An 18,868-nucleotide genomic window follows, 5' to 3' on the forward strand; every position below is an offset into this window, starting at 1 on the left:
GTAGGGACATTAACGGTTTTTTCCACCTTGTTCATACTCACTCACGTGTAGTATGTTGAACAAATTCTTGCTTGCCAAAAGTAGGAACGAGAGATTATATGGGCGGAAGTTCATGTTTGAATGTTTAGTTGATAGGGTTGTAAGGAAGTGTAGGTAGATATGCGATAATACAGACATCGAAAAGCTTACTAATATCTAACTCAACTATTTTGAAGTACATAGGTTTATGTACCTATGTACTTCAAAATGGTTAGCTTATATTATCATTCAAATACAATTGATTAAGGTACTATTTCAATGTTGAACACATACAATGGTATATTTCATCACTTGCACATACATACACTCATGCTTATTATATAAGTGATACATTAATATTCGTTATACTATAGAATGAAAAGATTATATTTTGAGATTATGTATTATGATATGATCAGTAAATAGGTTAAAGATTCAGACAAGAGTAGATATGATGATAATATGTTACGTTAAAGAAGACAGAATATTTTTTGTTCCGCATGTTTGAAACACACTTAACCACAATGGTATTGCTACAAACGCAGGAATAGAAGGTTCAACAGAATTACCTACAGTAGAAAATCCTTTTATCTAAGGTATATCTAGCAACTTAACTGTGATCATTGTCTATTAACAACAAAATATTTTCACACACGCTCAAACCATTGGGCCTCCAGTACCTTAAGTTATTAGAGATTCAAAACTAATTATCTTACATTTCACACTTGCAGCCTTTAAAAATAAGGTAACACTAAATCTTTAAGGACGAGTACTTATCTACTAAAACTTACGATTATTAAAGTCCAATCAACAAATTAGCGCAAAATAAACGAGTACTCGCCACTATACCGCCGCTAGCTTCCTATTCTTATCGTTTCCTCGACCACTAAAAAGAGTAAACGCGGGCTAAGTCTGTTTATTTAGACATGAATCCGGTCTAAAAAAAGTTTATGGGCCTGGCGATCCAAAAACTTGAAACCATCGAGTTGGGGTAAAAAATTCTCATGATCAAATATTTCGATCACAAAATACGTTTACTAGCCTGATCTTGGACAAAATCCTTACGGCTGAGCACAAGGGTATTGACTGATTATAGGAAAAGTCATTAGGGTTAGGCCATAGCCATCTGCCCACAACGAAGGACTCGCTCTTGTTGACCACAAATATTTAAGTATTTTCTTTTTTTACAACGGAATAACTTAATTGAGTTGACCTTTTTGAGTTGAAGATTGAAAGTTTTTCATTCAAATTTAAACTATTAGCCCGAGTTTACTCAAAAACAGTGCTACATTATACAAGCTTTCACTGATAGCAACTATGTAACGCAACGCACTAAAAGATAAACAACACAAATCTGCGCACTGACACACTCGGTATTGCATTCACAGTGGTGTAAGGAGACGTCGATCCATCTTCTTGGCTCATCTTAGCGACGACACGACCTCTGGCGGTCGGTAAAGGAGCTTCTCATCTATTTGCGCACCCCTCGCTATGGATCCACCTCATGGCAGACCTCCATGTAGTCAGGGTCATGCATGATGTCCTTGATCATGTCCTTCAGCATGGTGTACCGGGGGAACATGGGGTATACTTTGGAGCTGACGTACTCGGACTGGAAAACAATTATTTTATGTTTTAATTGCGCAAATTTCTAAAGGTAACGCGCGATTGAATCTTCTTCGAATTAATTTTAAAATGGCCAAATGGCCTTCATTATGCAAGCACAGTTTGAAATAACTCAAATGATAAAGCACAGATTTATCCAGAGAATAATTACTGAAAAAAATGCTTTACCTTAACGCAATGGATTAAAAATAAATATCTAAATGTTAATAAGCAAGAAACTGTAGGTAATAGTTTAAGTTTGTGCTTTCAATTCGAAGCGAGCGTAATTTGATTATGGAATTGGTCGCAAAGTTGCAAAGAAAATTGTAGCTATTTGCCAAATTCACAACACGTCCGCGTGCAAATTAATTGGGGGGGCGAAATAGTTGCGAATCTAGAATCTTAAGCGTGCTTTGAATAGCAACCGAAACCGTTAAAAAATTATTAATAAAACAATAAAGCAAAAAGTTTGGAGAGAAGTGTTCCTGGATTCGGATTCGGTAGATCAGATTTTACTCGAAGTGACTTCTGTATGACCTTCCTGACGACTTTGAGAAAATTGAGTATAAATTCTCGAGTACTCTGCAATAACTAAATGAAATTTAAGGCGAATATATAAAACCTTCAATTCCCTGATGAGGTTTCTCAGGCCGGTATATTTCTTCAGAAGCCGGTACAAGTCGTTTGTCATCTGTGTATTCTCAGCTTCTATCTGGGACGTTGTCATGTCTGGAAAATGCGACAGAAAACGTGAGATGAAAGCCACACTCCGATTTAGGTTACTCGAACTTCTTTTGAAATACTACATTGAAAATTTAACCCTTATTTAGTTTACTTTTTTCTACTTTTTACAGTGGATGACTTTACATAGCTTCTTCCACTGTAAACAGTAATGGGTAATCCTGAAATTGATTCATGTTGAAATTACTGAACCAATTTTGATCGAGATTTGTTTTCGTGCACTTTATATCATCTTTCTCCATTTTAGTAAGTGAACTAAGATGTATTTTAACATTGAAGATGATTTTTTAAGAATTACTTTTAACCGAAGAGATCCCAGTTAAGAAGAATATTAACTTTCCCCGTACAAAATGGAAAAGCTTTTATACTTAGCAATAATAAAAAGTGCGACAAATCCCCAGCAGTGTTATTAAAGTACTTAGAGAAAATATTTTTAACACTTTGCCACTTTTCTGATATAATCTCTTTCGATAGTACTTATTGGATTTGAATATTCCATACATACGTACATATAATCACATCTATATCCCTTACGGAGTAGACAGAGCTAAAAACTGAAAGGCTACGTTCAGTTGTTTGGCTTAATGAAAGCATTGAGATTAAAATAATGACAGGTTGCTAGGCCATCGCCTAAAAGAAGAATCCCAAGCTTATAAGCCTATCCCTTAGTCGCCTTTTACGACTTCCATGGGAACGAGATGGAGTGCAGTTTTAATAATCGTTACACATAATTTCATTAAATAAGGGATCTTAATGTCCTAAGCGATACGATATCTTTAATTTAATTTGTCAACCTTCATGCAGGAATGGTACGTTTTTTATCTCTCTGAATGAACATCAATTAGTTTGTGCGTTTGATCAGTAATGCAGATCTATTAGCAGAGATCCTCCTCCAGTAAGGATATTTACTCCTTCAAAGGTAAATAATATTATTGTCTGTGCTCACTTGTATCTTGCTTTGATTTGCATGTTCACCTCATTACGTTATTCAACCCGAAAGTTTCCTTCACAGTTTAGCTATAAACAAATTATTTGCTGTTTAGTGAACATAGGCAAGATTCGGTAATAAGTATTCTAAGCGAAACTATTCAACAACCTAGACAACAGTCTCATATTTTTTCAGGCCGAGTTCCAATTATTAAACTGCTTAATTTGGAAAGTAGCCTAATATCCATAAGTTCCTACAATTCCCATGAGTACTTATTTTATGACGTAAGATGATAATAGTACCTACTACCTTAAAGTTTCAAGAGATCTTCAAGTCATAAATCAATCAAGATATTTTAGCTCGTTAATTAAATAATCTACCTTATTATTGTTCAATATTTCATCGAAACTCGTAGTTTTTGCTTATTTCTGACAAAGCAAAATGTTAATTAGAACATGTAATTAATTTCATAGAACAAAACGTAATTCACATTTAATTTTGAATTACAAGGAAAGACTTAGTACAAGCGTTAAATCAATCTTGAGTATAATTTACTTCCTTCCCCAGTTTATAAGTCAGTTGTCTACGAAACTGGATTTTAATTTGCAGCGCTGTAGGGCGGCACCAGTAATTAAATGCCCCAAGCTAATAAAAGTCGAGGCAAAAAGAACATTGTTTCTAGAATTTTCCAGGCCAACAAAATAAAGTTGTAATCTAGATTTGGCGAGACGCCAGATCCACCTTGAATCCTTTTTGGTTTCATTTCAGACAGGAGTAGATTATGCATAAGCTTGCGTACCATGCATTATCTTCATAAATTATTTTATACGCTATCATACTCCCGATTGCCTTTTCAGCTGTTGGCTTGGCTCAAAATATAGTGGTTTACTAAATAAAGCATCAGACACTCCACGTGGTGCGATAAAAGGCCTTCGAAAAATTACAAGAGCTTCCAAATAAACATGAATAATAAATATTACATTTCTGTGAAGCTTGTCTGTATCTTCATGTCCGTTGTTGAACATACTCGTATACTATTCTCTCTCTAGTTATTTTTATCTAATAGTTTTATGTTTCTCCACTATCGACACACGAGTTCATTATCTCACAACCAAAACCAAAAAAATCATACTATATTAAAATTGTAATAGGAAAAGAATAAATTCTAAAATTACTGGACTGCATTTTTGTGTATTTAGCACAGAGATACAAAACCTTCAAAAGTAAAATAAAATAATATAAGGATGCTCCCTTTAATATAAACAGAATTATGTCTTGCAGCTAAAGGGACATACCGTTCAGTCTTTCTATTCGCTCCCTCCGATCGGCCGCCTCCTCAGCCAACTTCGAGGAGGTCTTTACTCCCTCGCCAGACTTTTGCGTCTTCTCCATTATGGCGCAGGCTCGAAGTACGAATGCTGGAACTGTCTCCGCCTTCTCTTGACGAGGTATCTCTACTAGTGACCAATATTGTGTTTCCAAACGGATCACATCCTGAAAAATTGAAGAACAGTACCTATAGTAACAAAAGATTTTAGAATAAAAGGCTAGATTTTTCTGTTATGTGGAATTTTCGATAATTTTAAAGGAAATATTGACGACGAACAAAACGAAGACGCTGTGTTTGATGGTTTCTATATAATTAACATCATTTTGTGACTGAATAAAACATTTCCCTTTCGTAGCAGCTATGTTTGTCAGGTAAGTAAATACCGATTTGGCTTTTCAAACAGCCAAATTTGCCGAACAAGTTTCGTTCACGAATCTTACTATCAACTTTTCAAAGAAATCCGAAGCCAAATACATATAATATTTTTATTTTTTTCCATATTTGGCTTGCCTGTGAAAAAAGGCTGTTCCGAAGCTGAAAAACCTAGAATGCTCTTTTACTTTATTTGATACTGTAACTTTACCATGCTACTGAACTTCCAGTAACTAAATACTCGTAGTAACTTGGTAGTTAAGAGTTAAAAACACTCCAAAGAACAACCTAGAGAATGCATAGCAGCGAAAGAAAAACTGCAGTGCAAAGATCTTTCATTGCTAGTATAATAAATGTAGAAATCTTTTTATATTCAATTCATAGACTACTAGAATTCTGCAGCAAAATTTTTACATTCCTATTTTATCATGAAATTTATTACAACTTCTAGACATTATAATGGTTAGTATGAATTTATAGTACAGAGCTGCCAACATTTCAGCTTTTTATTAAGTATCTTTTGCCGTGTGAAAGTTAAGCAGGAAACCGATAGCAGTTGGTAACAGGCAAAGTTAAAGCTGGCGCGGCACACAGAGGACACGCAAAAACTGGCTATTATTATTACGATCGAACTGAGTGGCGAAGTTGCCTTTTGTTGGAAACACCGCCAGTTAGTCTCAGTTTGTGCTCCACCAAGTTTTATTGAAAAACTCCATTTCATTTTACTTTAAACGCTTGCTGGGGATGTTCTTTAATGAAATGTAACATACATGGGAGGTAAGTTTGTCCTGGCGTTAATATCGGTTAATAGTTTCATCCCAACCTCTTCGGAGGGAAGCCCGGGCAGCGCATTTTGACCATGATCCTGGATATGTGTACGTTGAGTTTTTACAAAACCCAAACCAATATGGTAAAAATTGCACTAAACGAATGCGCCTATTCTTTTAGTCGCGTTTTACGTCATCCATAAGTGGTATTCTATCAAAGTGCTTAGCAAGAAACGTAAACATTTTCTCCACGTTCGTCAGGTGCATCGGTTAAAATAATACTAATGTACGTTACTTATAAAATAGTCATTGGATCATGACCGCGGATTTGAACCTAGACATCAAGATTTTTCCGACATACTATTAAGTGAGTAATTCCATCATGAAGCCATATAGCTGGGCGTGGACGTACGTGGCATTTCAGTCTTCTCGAGACTGCTGGCTCTGTCTGCCCCGCGAGGGATATAGACATGACTATATGTATGTATGTTAAGGTTTACTATGTGGGAAAATGCAATATATAATTGCAATTAAAATAAATTGTGAAATCGTAAAAATTTTAAAATAAAAGCTATTTGAACAAAAGCTTCTATCAGCAGACCGTGTGCAATCATGTCCGGGGACTTAAATGTACTTAAAGTGGGTAAGTTTTCCCTGGACCGTCGCCAGTTCCGCAGATAAAGACCATCTTCTCATGTAACTTCTTGTCTTAATAAAAGAACTCTACTTTTCGCTTCCGACTATGTAGGTACGAGTACTTTTGTCATCGAGACATTGGATTAGTTTTTGTAAGGTAAGTTAGCCGAGGCTTTCCGGTTTACGTTTAGTAAAGTTAATATTGTTATTATATGTATGGAACTGTCAACATCAAGTTGAACATAAATGTTAATAAGCTAATAAAATTAATAAAGTTGTGATTTGCTTGTGTGCATAAATTATTCTGGATATTATTTAAATGATTCTAATATTTTAATCGAGGTGCTTTAGTATGTTGTGCGCTTAATTTAACTCTACGATGCAAAACGTTTTTAGTTTATAAATACATAAAGATAGCAATTAGGATTACTTGGGTAAAGAGGTAGGCACTACTTTTGAAGAGTAATTAAAAATATAAAATAGTAAGGAAAATAAGTCAAGACCTATGAAACTATATCAATACTTTGTAATACAGTCAGGAAACCAAACAAAATTAATTTCGAAAATATTTACTGAACATTACTTCTTCCTTATTCAATAAGTATTCGAAATCCGTAGAAAGTTTAACTCAATTCAATGGTCTAGGCGGAACGAAGGAATTTAATTTCCTGCCAGATGCACTCGTTCCTCGTGTTCAATACATTGGTGACATGTTTTAATTGCTTCAGTGTTTCTGTTTCGTTTAGTAATACATCCTTGGGTTCGGCAATTTAAACTAAAATACTCGCGTAATAAAGAACTTGCTCAAAATTAAATGAAATGACGGTAGCAGTACCGTTGAAATGTTTTTATATATTTATTTTCTTCGAGTACGTAAATATATTTTTGATATTTCTTTTCATTTAATCATGTAATTGGTAGTATAGGAGTCGGTTAAATTGGCGTTAGGCTCGCCATGTAGAGAAAAAGGAGACTTAGTACGATATTTTCTTAAATACTAGACTACAAAATATATTCTTATGTCTATGTCTCAAGTATATAAGTTTATCCCTTAGTCGCCTTTTGAGAAAGAGATGGAGTGATCCTATTATTTTTGTATTGGTGTCGGGAACCATACGGCACTCATATTATATTATTATTAAAATTTCAATTAAATCAATTTATTATTATAATGTATTCTCTCGTCCACATTTCTATTCTAATTCTAACTTAGTATTTTTATTGTGAAGTTGACGTTTTTGAAGAATTAGGTGCAGCGCAGTTTGCTAACGCTTCTTCTACACTGATGATTTGGAAGCGGCAATAACTTAGTTTTAAGTAATTTATTTGACGTTAACCAATGTTGTGAAACCAAAAGATATGACAATTATTAAGTGATGTTCGAAACGTCCCATAATAATAAATAAAAATTGTGAATTAGAGTTTGAGTGCTAACAATTACCTTTACAGTGTAAAAACACAATCGTCACACTAAGACCACAACATTTGCGTAACTGATTATGTTACTTTGATCCTTAGATTATCGACTTAATTATAAACTTGATGCAATAAGGGTTAGTTTCCCTTGCAAAAGGTACGGAGAAAAGATTCGCTGCGTATAAGAACTTGACTTTCCTACTCAATTCAGGATCTTAGTCACAAGCGGGTCCCAGGCTCATATCTGGACAGGAGATTGAAGTAACCGGTACTACTTCTACAAGGATGATGAAGAGGAAAGGCTTATTTTGGAAGGTCTATGTCTCCAAAATTTTCTATTTATATAGGTATGTAGCTTGTCTAAATCGCAGTTTTTAGATATCCATCCATCTATATAATCACGTCTATATCTAGTTTTTAGATATAACAGTATATTTTATGCAAATAAAATATTTATGTAAAAACTACAGAAATTTTACAGCCCATTCCATGTCTGTCATCAACTCGTTTTGAATTATAATAAAATTTATGGGGAAAGAATATTTTATGAATATTTTCTCATTTCCAGTTCACCCGATGAAAGCTTCGATATTACAAAACATTTTACTCACGTTAATAAATAATTTTGGCCTCCAAGATGAATATTATTTACCACCCCGGATCCCAGTCACGTATACATTACGTGGACTTCTTTTGGTGATAAAATAACGAAATTGTAGAAGGTCCAGGCAAAATTTTATAAAAAAAAAATATAAGTATTTCATACAGAACTTCACATTGTAATCAGTGCAAAAGAATTTTGTCGTGAGTATGAACCTTCTTCTATAAAAACATAATCGTGGAGCTTTTCAATGTTTGTTCAATGTTTTACCATTCATTAATTAGATACTTTTTTTGATTTCTATATAATCAATTTGTATTCATGTTCAATGTTTTACCATTCATTAATTAGATTTTTTTTTTATTATATTTCGGGATCGAATCCTGAGGGCATGATGAGAAATATGTTTTTTTCTGTTTGAATTGCGTCTTGGATGTTTATATATACGAGTAAAAGTATTTATTATATAATATAGTATCGTTGAGTTAGTGTCTACTAAAACAAGTTTTGAATTTACTGCAAGGCGAACTCAATTTTGTTATTTATCTCTTTAATTTTTTTTTTATCTTTCCGTGTTCCCAGTTGCACCCTCCACGACTATGGGGTCTGACAGGAATGAGTCAAGAATCGGCGTCTTCAGATTTTTAAGTTCGTACGTAATTGGAGTGAGAGTGATGACTATCTAAGTTTCAATTCTGTGCTCTTTATATATTTTTTGATTCACACAAAATGTGGCGTTTCGGGTGTAATACAAGTACTTACGTGTCACATTTTTCTCGTTTTATGTTCTGTAATCATACTATAACGAATTCACGTCAAGTGCGTATTCGATTTCAAAGGTTAGCGAGAATTGTGTCAAAGTAATACTCATATCTGGAACTCGTTGTAAAGATTGTATTTATTTTATCTACATACAGTATGCAGACAAAAAAATTAGCGTAAGGCCCACCTAAAATGCGCAAGTAGTGCGTGTGTGACGCACAGGTTCAAATCCTACCTCCGCCATGTACCAATGACTCTTTTTTGAGTTATGTACATACGGTGAGGGAACACATCGCGAGGAAATCCGTACATCCAGGCAATTGAATGTGTCACTACGATTTTTTCTCTTGGTGTTAGTTCCGGTTACACCTTACCTCTAGGTTAAGTTTTTTAGTTAGGTTAGGTCTGACACAGCAACCTTTGCCAACCTAACCAAAATTGGATAATGGTTGCATATCTAAATGCAATCCGGATGTGCAAGTTTTCTCACGATGTTTTCACCGTAACGTAACTCTCTTTCAATGTAATTTATATCAGTAGAAAAAGTCTTGTGCATTTCTTTCTCTGTATGTTGGAGGAGTTGCAACTTGGTGTCAGGTGAACAGCCTTATACCAGGATGTTAATGAATAAGTTAGTACTTGTATAGTTTGCTCTCTTTTGCTGCATAAAAGAGCTAAAAAAAGAATGTACCAATACGAAACAAAGTACAAATTTAACCTTTTTTCACGGTAATATTTCCTGACGTTTATGGTTATCAAACCAAAATGAATTACCGCTAAGGGTTATTCTCATGTTTGGTATTCATAGCAGATATTTTAATGGGCGAAATTCAGAAGACCTAAAGGTCGGTACGTGATCTGTTTTGATTTGTCAGCCACGCAAGCGAATAACTCGGTTACCTCACTAAAATATTATACATGTGACTCATGTCTAGTGTCAACGTGCTTTTTTATCGTGTTACACTTTTTGAAAATATTTGTAAAAGTTCAAAAGTTTCTCATACGAACGTGTGCAAATCTATCACTACGTATCGTCTGTATGTATAGTTTAATCTTTAAAAGCACCCAACGCATTTTGTTGTGGGTGTTTTTAAATAAATATATTGTTTCAAGAGGAAGGTTTAGGTAGGTATATAACACTCATGCGAAGCTGGCGCAGTTCGATAGTTGTAATATACATACATATATTACGGCTATTGATATGAAAAATCGAGCTTCCGCTTAAGCTATTGTTATTGTCAGACACTTTTAGTTTAATACTACTTCATTTCCTGCCGGTTTCAATATTGCTTTATCACCTCGTCGGAGATGCTATTAACAAGGACGAAAATTAATATGCAAACTCCTAGAAGAAAACAAGCAGCGTTTTCAGTTGAATATGTAGCATCGTGACTTCTAAACAAAAAATCATGTGTATTTTTTATGCTTAGTATTTAGGAAGACTAGGACAAGATTTTTGTTTGACGATAAATCTGTTTAGCTTATGCGTCGATATAGTTTATCCAATCCAATAATATTTTTATGGTTTCTTTTTTAGATGAAAAATAAATGTGTTTAATTTTTTGATATAAATAAGCTAACAGTTCATAAGCTATTAGTGATCAGTGCTTAAAGCAATACACTCTTATATTTTTATGTAGAATCTTTTTTAATAATGTACCCACCTTATAGGACATAGTAACCTATAAAGTCAGTCGGTCACGCAATCGTGCAAAATCCGTTGCTTCATTAATGGCGTGCCGATGCTGAAATCGTGACTGCATTGGAAACGAATGATGCAGTCACATTTCAAAGGAAGGGTATCATTATAATACATTACGTATTCATGCGTCTAGAGAATGTTAGTAGAAATTAAGTTATTTATACAATATACGGAAATGGGCATATTGGAATGAGAAAGCCTAAACATATCGTGATCAAATCGGGGACGTCCTGACTAAAGGTCAGGGCAAGAGTACCAGAAATAAGTTTATAATTATATATAAAGCGAAAGAAGTATGTGGGGATAGTGTCAAGCGAAAAGATGTAGTTTCTGCCTACCCCTCTGGGAAAGAGGCGTGATTTTATGTAAATACCTATGCATATTTAGACCCTTCTTTGTATAGTAAGTCTACGAACTATTGCTACATTTAAATTTACGGTAAAATCATTCTCACTTAAAATTCAAAATGACCGTTCCAAAACACGGTTAATTTCACAATGAAATTATACTGGTTCGCTACAAAGTAGAGGAACAAATTTAATAAGACCTGTCCAGCTACTGACTTCATTGTCCTGGTTTTATTCAATAGTAGTTTTATCATTTTCCTCTCCTCAAAAGAGAGTTACATAAACTTATGAGTATATTCCATCTTATTATTGAATTCTACCGATAAATACCTTACTACAGTCCTTAGTAGAGTTAGTAGAGATTTGTATCAATTAAATATTTCCATTTAATTTCTGTTGAAAATTCCAAAATATTTAAGTTTTTATCACATTTTCTTCTTTGTAAGTATTAGTATTTTAACGAAGGTCAGACGGGAATCCTTTTAGGTAAAAACAATTTACGCCAGGTGGAAGAAAGTTTTTTTTTGGTGCAATAAAGTGACTATCCAGCTATATCTGCTTCGTACCTTGATCATGGCCTTCAGCATCGGATACCTGGTGAACACGTTCCGCTGAGCCTTGGACTCGCTGTACCTGGCCATCAGGGTGACCAGGGATTTCTTCGCGGTGTCGTAGTTCTCGTCTAGGCGCACGCGCACCGTACGCAGCCTTTCGTTTGTCTCGATCACCTCTTCTTTGGTCTGACCACCTATGGGAATAATTGATTTTTTAAAAGGAAATTAAATCTTTTCCTTCGAAACATAAATAACAAATATCTTTAAGTGTTTTCAGATGAACAGGCAGAAGTGTTACAGGTTTTGATTTAAATATTTAATAATCAGGCATTCTCCGTCCAATCTATCTAATATTATAAACGCGAAAGTAAGTTTGCTTTTTACTGCTAACTATCTACTCGTACACGCGTACTCCCAAACTTTTGCATTTATAATGTTAGTATAAACATGAAGAACAATATTAATTTCAAATATGGTGAGTATACAAAACCGCAGACAATATTGAAACGAGCGCCCGAAATACAATTAATATTGTGTATTAAATGAATCGTTGATTCAATGAGCGACGATTAAATGAAACCCTACCAAATGTGATGAAAACCATCTCACATTGATTGCAAGCGAACATCATTACATGTGAATTGCAGATATGTATTTATTACTGGCAATTCTTTTGATTCACAATTGTTTTTATTTGAGTGTAAAATAAAAATAATTATACCATTTTTGGCCGTATCTCTATTATATCTTTGCATGTTTCCAGTTGCATTCTCCGCATTTACATTTCGGAACCAGCTTTGCAGTGCGATATTTCTCGTTTCACTTTGTCGGGTAAGTAGCATGTGCGGTCTTAAGACCGTTTCAGTTTATATATCAGCCTTCATGCTAGTATGGATCTTCATCATTCAAACATTTTTGTAGTTTTAACTCAGTACCCTTTCTTTTCTTAAACGAATTCCATTTTATGGAGAAATAATAGAAAACAATTTCTACGAATACATAAAATCCGTATTTAAGTTCATAGCCTGATTTAATTAACGAGCTAGTTAAATCCCTTCCTTTACTAAGTTGATTAAAAGTTACTGAATTAATGGTAAGAATACCTAAAGTCGGGAGATAGTGACTTCCGTTACAAAATTTGACACTTAATATATAAATCAGACATAAGTCTGATTTATACATATATTAAGTGTCAAATTTTGTAAGTAAGTTACTTATGTAACAACTTTTCGCGACAGATATTCTGAGATAAAAACCAAGTAGGAAAAAGTCTTATTTAAGCTTTTTATTGGACTATCATCCAATAGTTAAATCATCAAAAAGGAGCAGCCAGTTGCAAGCTTCATATTTAAAGAGTATTAGGCCGTAAAACGATTAGGCGAATGGTATTGGATGACAGTAGAGATCCTCATTTGTATCACATATAAATAAAAAAAAAAAATCAAAGACACGTTTTATTGTGTCGAGCTTAGTTTGCAAAATAACAATTGTTTTTATACAAACCAACAAAATATTTTCAGTGATTGATCCAATATAATAACGATTTAATCAAACAAAGCCACTCGCCAAAGCAAAACAATGTTGGAAGCTGTATATTGAATATTTGGATAAAGTAAAATATGGCACGATCGAAATATGGACAAAATTCCAACAAAATTACATGTTTATTTATATATATATTTTTAAATAATTTTAACTTTTTCTTTTTTTAATGTATAGCGAAATTGGTAAAAGATAACTTCATTCTTATTGTTATTTATAATTTACCATTTCATAAATTGTTCGTTTTAGTTCATTATGTGAACGACTTTTTTTTTGAATTTAAATCATTCTAGCTATATAACTTTAATGTCAAAAACATAATTTATCAGAATACCTTTACCGATGTAAAACTGAACTAACACAAGTTGCAAACGCAGTATTCCCAAATGTTTTCTTTAATATCTTTTAAATGTTTTACTTGGAAATGAATGTGAACAAACAGCAATAATTTTGCTCGAGATTTTCTTCAAACCAGTGTTTATTAACTTGCAAGCTGAGGTTACATTATTTTAATCAGCGGAGAAAATAGTGCCGTATTTATTTCAAAAACTGAAGATTGCCAGTTCAAATTTTTCATAGTTTAAAGACATCTTTACTGAAAAGAGATGTGATAATGGGCTGTGCGGAGAATGCACCTGGGAACACGAAAAGATGAGAGAGCGAGAGAGAAAGAGGTTACAAAACAGAAATTATTAATTTAAAGTAAGGATTACAAAATAGGTAAGGTTAATGTTGAAAATTGAGCTTGCACTCGCATCTCCCTTCAGTGTGACCTCAGCTGTTTCTCAATAGCCTTGACCGGGCTCGAGGGTAGGATCGGGGGTAGATACGAAATTGCGTCTCACGTCCGCTCGTCGGCCTGTCTACACAAATCAATGATTGGGTGCTTTTAGCATTCCACATGGATTTCGCCAATCAGCCTCAAGAATCTTTCTTAAATGTCGTTTGTGATTTCAGTAGAAAAATTGTAAGGATGTATCAGTAATGTTTATGGGGTTAGTAAAAACTAAACAGTAAAAACTAATTGTTGACAAAATTTTAAGTCACCTACTTAAAATTTTGTCAACAATTAGTTTTTAAAAACTCCTTTTTATCAATTAAAACCTAGATGCCTTTCGTAGCGCATTGGTTAATACTCTACACAAAAATCCATGACATCAGCCCTAGCAAATATGAGATCTAAATATTTCATAGATTATGAGTGTTGTGTTCTATGTTTGTTTCCATTGGACCATTTTACTCAAGTTTAGAGAGAACGAAAAAGAACATTTGATTGTTGTATATAATTTCTATATAAAAAGTGCCCATTTCACTATATTTTGCCCAAAATTCTCGGGATACCACGATGTGGGTGTCACGTGAGCCCTTTGCAAATAAACGCCCTGACCATTATTAGTATGCCACCTAGTACGCTACCTTGGGGAAGACCCTTATAATGACGTTATGTACAATATTCGTTCCTGTCTTGTATGTCATATAATTTTCGCGGTTACAATAAGTTAGACATCTTTAATAAATTTTGGGATAAAAGGATATTAAGATATATCAAGTAAATAAATGTTATACACAGTTTTATAAGATCTCAATTTATAAGCATCTGATTGATAAGTAAACATGTAAATATTACACAGCTATACAGCTGAACGTAGCCTAGCACACTTAATAGGACTGTTGGTTCTGTCTACCCCGTAAGGGATAAAGACTTGATTATAATGTTATGTATAAAAATAATTATCGCAGTATTACTTTAAAATGTGTAACAATTTTACCACCTCTTTTTACCGCATTAATGATTGTGACCGGAAAAGTGAATGGTAAAAACGCCCATCACACCGCCAGATATAGATGGAGAATGATAGTGCGAGCAAAACTGATGAAGAGGGGTGGTCACGACCCTCAGCAATGAGGAAAGCGACGCAAGGAGGACATGCATATGCATACTAAATAATCAATTTCGTTAAAGAACTCAAATATTAGCAGTATTCTTATTCAATTTGGCAAACTTTCTAACAAGAGTCGTAAGAGCAAAGGCTAAAGTAGATCAAAGTAGAAGTAACTTTGACTTTGATAAAGTATCACTAACTCGTAAGTTATAATGACTTCAGTATTCTACGTTTCTATATATAATATAATTTATATTACATGCTGTAACATTATCAATGTCCTCACACTGTTATAGTGAATAGACTATTATTTCTTACTTAGCACTTCTAGATGCTAAAGTATAATATATGTTGTAAGTACGTCTAGTATTATTATATTCTGTGTTATATGTACAAAGTACAAATATGGTACCTATCGGCAGCGTACTATTCTCCATGTAGAGTAAACATTGTGTTTGAGATCCGCTATCTGCAGACGTAACGGACAGACAGTTGCATTTCAGTGTAGATATTTGTCGTTGCCGTTCACATAGCACCGGCTAAATGCCTATTTAAGCATTTGTTCCGAGTGGAAATTTTCAGAAATGCTTAATCCGATACGAGTTACTCTGTTGTGAAAAACAATGAGTACCTTCAGTGCTGCAGAATAACAGCTGTATGAGATATAACTATGTGAGTTCATTTCGAAAAATCGAAAGCACCAGCAGAACTATTCAGAATAGACGGACAGACGCGGCGGTGAATTTTGTTTTATAATTTAAAGTTATTTAGAAGTTTGAAAGTGGAATAAATATGAAAATCAGAAAATGTACATAATCAGTCGAAAATTTTGTAACTCCAAGATTTTTCGGGGAGCTATCAAAACCGTTTAATCATTTAAAGTGCTCAGTGGGATTATTCCTATGAGGGATAATCTGTAGTCTTATTCAAAGCTAGTTACTTATATAAAAAGGTTTTTTTTTAAATTTAACCGACTTCAATTCTCGTCAATTTAAACTAGCAGTGCAAATCTTAAATGTATTAAAAAAGGGCACTAACTGATTGAGTGACTGGTATTATAATGAACACTACATACATTCTTACATATGGCAATTTTATCACATCCATGGGAAAGATATGTAGTTGGCCGGATACCACACGGCAGACTCCACACGTAGAGTACAGACTAAACCGCAGCATTTAGATTTGAAACTTGGCATGTAAGTTCTTTCGAGGATTCCCAGAAACAGACACATAAACGAGCGTACTCTGTAGTTTTGATAAGTTAAGAATAGAGTTTCTTTTTTCCCATTAATCCAAAAATATTACGTTTTTAAATGGCTATAAAATAATACTTACTGGCAGTGCCCTCATCTTTGACATCTTGGACGATCCGGCGAACGCTCTGCGTGAATTTGCCCACTAAATTTGTGCTCGCTGAAACAATAAGAAAATATTATTTTTTAAAAGCTGTCCTCGGGATGCTTTTTTTCTCTAAGGGCTTTTCATGTCTGAGAGTCTATAAATCAATACATTTAAAATATCAAACTGGCGAATAATTATCCTAATTTTAAAGTTAATTCAGGATTGGGTAAAGTAGGGAACAGTCAACGAATATCCTTAAAAAATAATTACGATAGGTACTTAATTAATTATTATATAATTAGACATATCTGTAATCCGTAAAATCTTTAACAGTTTAAAAATATATTCGATTCTAATGGTATCGAAATAAAGAAAACCTCGATTGTAATGAAAACAGAAAGCGTTTCTACTCTACCTGATAGCCGCGGTTAACTCTCTAGTGTAAACTAAGTTATGTAGCAGCAAGTTTCCGACACATTTGTGCACTCCAACTGCCAACTCGGGGCCACCGAAAGTAAATATCAGTATTTCATGTTCATTATTTCTACAGTTGCTTTTACTGGATATATATATTAAATCACAACTTTTTCCAGGAAGGGTGTAGGCAAAAATTGCATCAATTCACTTGCCGCGATCCATATGTACTTTTTTGTTTTACTCACATTCATGGATCGTGGATGAAGTGAAAGAAGCATGTAAGGATCGTGGCAAGTCAAGAGATGTGGTCTCTCCCTACCCCTCTTAGAAAGTTAGGTGATTTTAACTATGTATTAATCTTTCTGTGCATGCTCGTCGGTTTAGGGTACTCTTGACCTGCCCTTTCATCAGAATGCACATGATTTTATCAGCGTACGTTCATTATTCCCTTTCTAACATTTCGATTTAGACTCGCCTTATATATTTCCTAATACTCTTTTTCAAATTCATCGTACTCTCAATATAAACTACTTTTAACTGTTATTTCTCACTGGAGGTCTTGGAATTGAAAAAGTTTGACAGTTGATTTGACGCGGGGTGATATTGGCCGTCTCCCGAAGACAGGAATGATTCATGGACATAATTAATGGAACAGTCTTAGAAAGGCTATTAAGATAGAGCTAGATTTATAGACGCCCTGACTGATTGCTTTAGATATAGACCCTCGTTCAAATTTGCCTGTGTAATTGAAGGTATTGTCAGGATATAGGAATACCTTATTAATATTTCTGGTACGTACGTTAGTTCGAATAATATCTTAACTTAATAATGTATTAAAATTCTACACTACCGAGGTTCTTGTAGTGAAAGAAGCATAATGTTGACTGTTAAATCTGACTACCCTGTGAGAGATAAAGACGTGGTTACATTTATGTATGTAAAATCTTTAATTCACCTTATCTACTTGAGTCAACTACTGAATTGAGTCTAAATGAACTAACAACTGTTGCGTAGAGATAACATTTCAGGGTACTGAGTAAACCTATGGCTTCCATACTTCTAACCATCTCTCATGCACAGTATGCATACAGATCACGTGTTTATGTAGATCAGCCATACAGGCCAGGCGTCTCTTAAATGCCACACTGATCTTTTGAAATTCGCAAATATAATGTAATATGTATATGATCATTGCTTAGATAAATACTTTATTGCATCGATTAAAATACTGGTAGAAAGACAAGGATAAGATCTGAAAGAAGCATATTTAGACGGCAAAGTGGCTCAAGATCGTCCGGTGTGGAGATGAAGGACAAGAAATGCCGACCCCGAGTAAAAGGGATTAGGTATAGACCTAATACCGCCCTGAGATCGAAGAAGAAGAAGAAAGATAATGATAGATACAAAGGTGAACGATCCTTAATTAAGGGACAAGTTAACCACATAACTAAAAAAAGAATATGGATTAGTACTCATACCTCCTGGTGTCTTTTGTAATGACTTAGAAAAAGAAGCTCAAACAATAACTAATAAAATGTATAAGTAAATTAAGAATTCTATTAACTTCCGTCGCTGTTACGAGCACTCTTGTTTTAATGCATAATATTATTTCCATACCATCCACTTAAAACTTTCTTGAAGTGAAATAAGAGTGTGCAAACATACTATGCAAACATACTATTTTTAATTATAGCATTTTCTACTAAGTATACATTTAAAAACAACCCTTGCCTATAACTAGTAGCTCATCTTTTTTAATTTTTAATTAAGTTAGTTAATTTTCCATTTTATTACGACGTAAAAATGAAACTGTAATATCATCATTGTTAACACACAGTTACCAACTCAAGTTCTTTCAATACGTAATATTTTAATGTTTTATTTAGTATTGGTACAGCCCCCC

General features: G+C 34.0%; 1 protein-coding gene across 1 annotated transcript; it reads right to left on the reverse strand.

Annotated features, from left to right (window-relative positions):
• Nucleotides 1–1,507: 1,507 nt before the first annotated feature.
• Nucleotides 1,508–18,032, reverse strand: LOC106143248 (uncharacterized). The gene is made up of 6 exons (XM_060945927.1): nt 17,930–18,032; nt 16,543–16,620; nt 11,792–11,973; nt 4,588–4,786; nt 2,246–2,352; nt 1,508–1,630 (listed from the first exon to the last, which is right to left on the reverse strand). Exons 1-6 carry the CDS (start codon nt 18,030–18,032, stop codon nt 1,508–1,510), a joined length of 792 nt encoding a protein of 263 aa, XP_060801910.1.
• Between the last annotated feature and the right edge of the window lie 836 nt (nt 18,033–18,868).

Source organism: Amyelois transitella, chromosome 9, assembly GCF_032362555.1.
Source record: "Amyelois transitella isolate CPQ chromosome 9, ilAmyTran1.1, whole genome shotgun sequence".
Taxonomy (NCBI): domain Eukaryota; kingdom Metazoa; phylum Arthropoda; class Insecta; order Lepidoptera; family Pyralidae; genus Amyelois; species Amyelois transitella.

What these genes read in the sequence shown, in the direction of transcription:
- LOC106143248 (XM_060945927.1), bottom strand. Translation starts at nt 18,032, where the DNA reads ATGGTTAGAAGTATGGAAGCCATAGGTTTACTCAGTACCCTGAAATGT. An exon ending in CAATTCAGTAGTTGACTCAA is followed by an intron (nt 16,621 to 17,929) that starts GTAGATAAGGTG and finishes TTATTGTTTCAG; the next exon opens with CGAGCACAAATTTAGTGGGC. An exon ending in ACCTCATCAGGGAATTGAAG is followed by an intron (nt 1,631 to 2,245) that starts GTTTTATATATT and finishes ATTGTTTTCCAG; the next exon opens with TCCGAGTACGTCAGCTCCAA.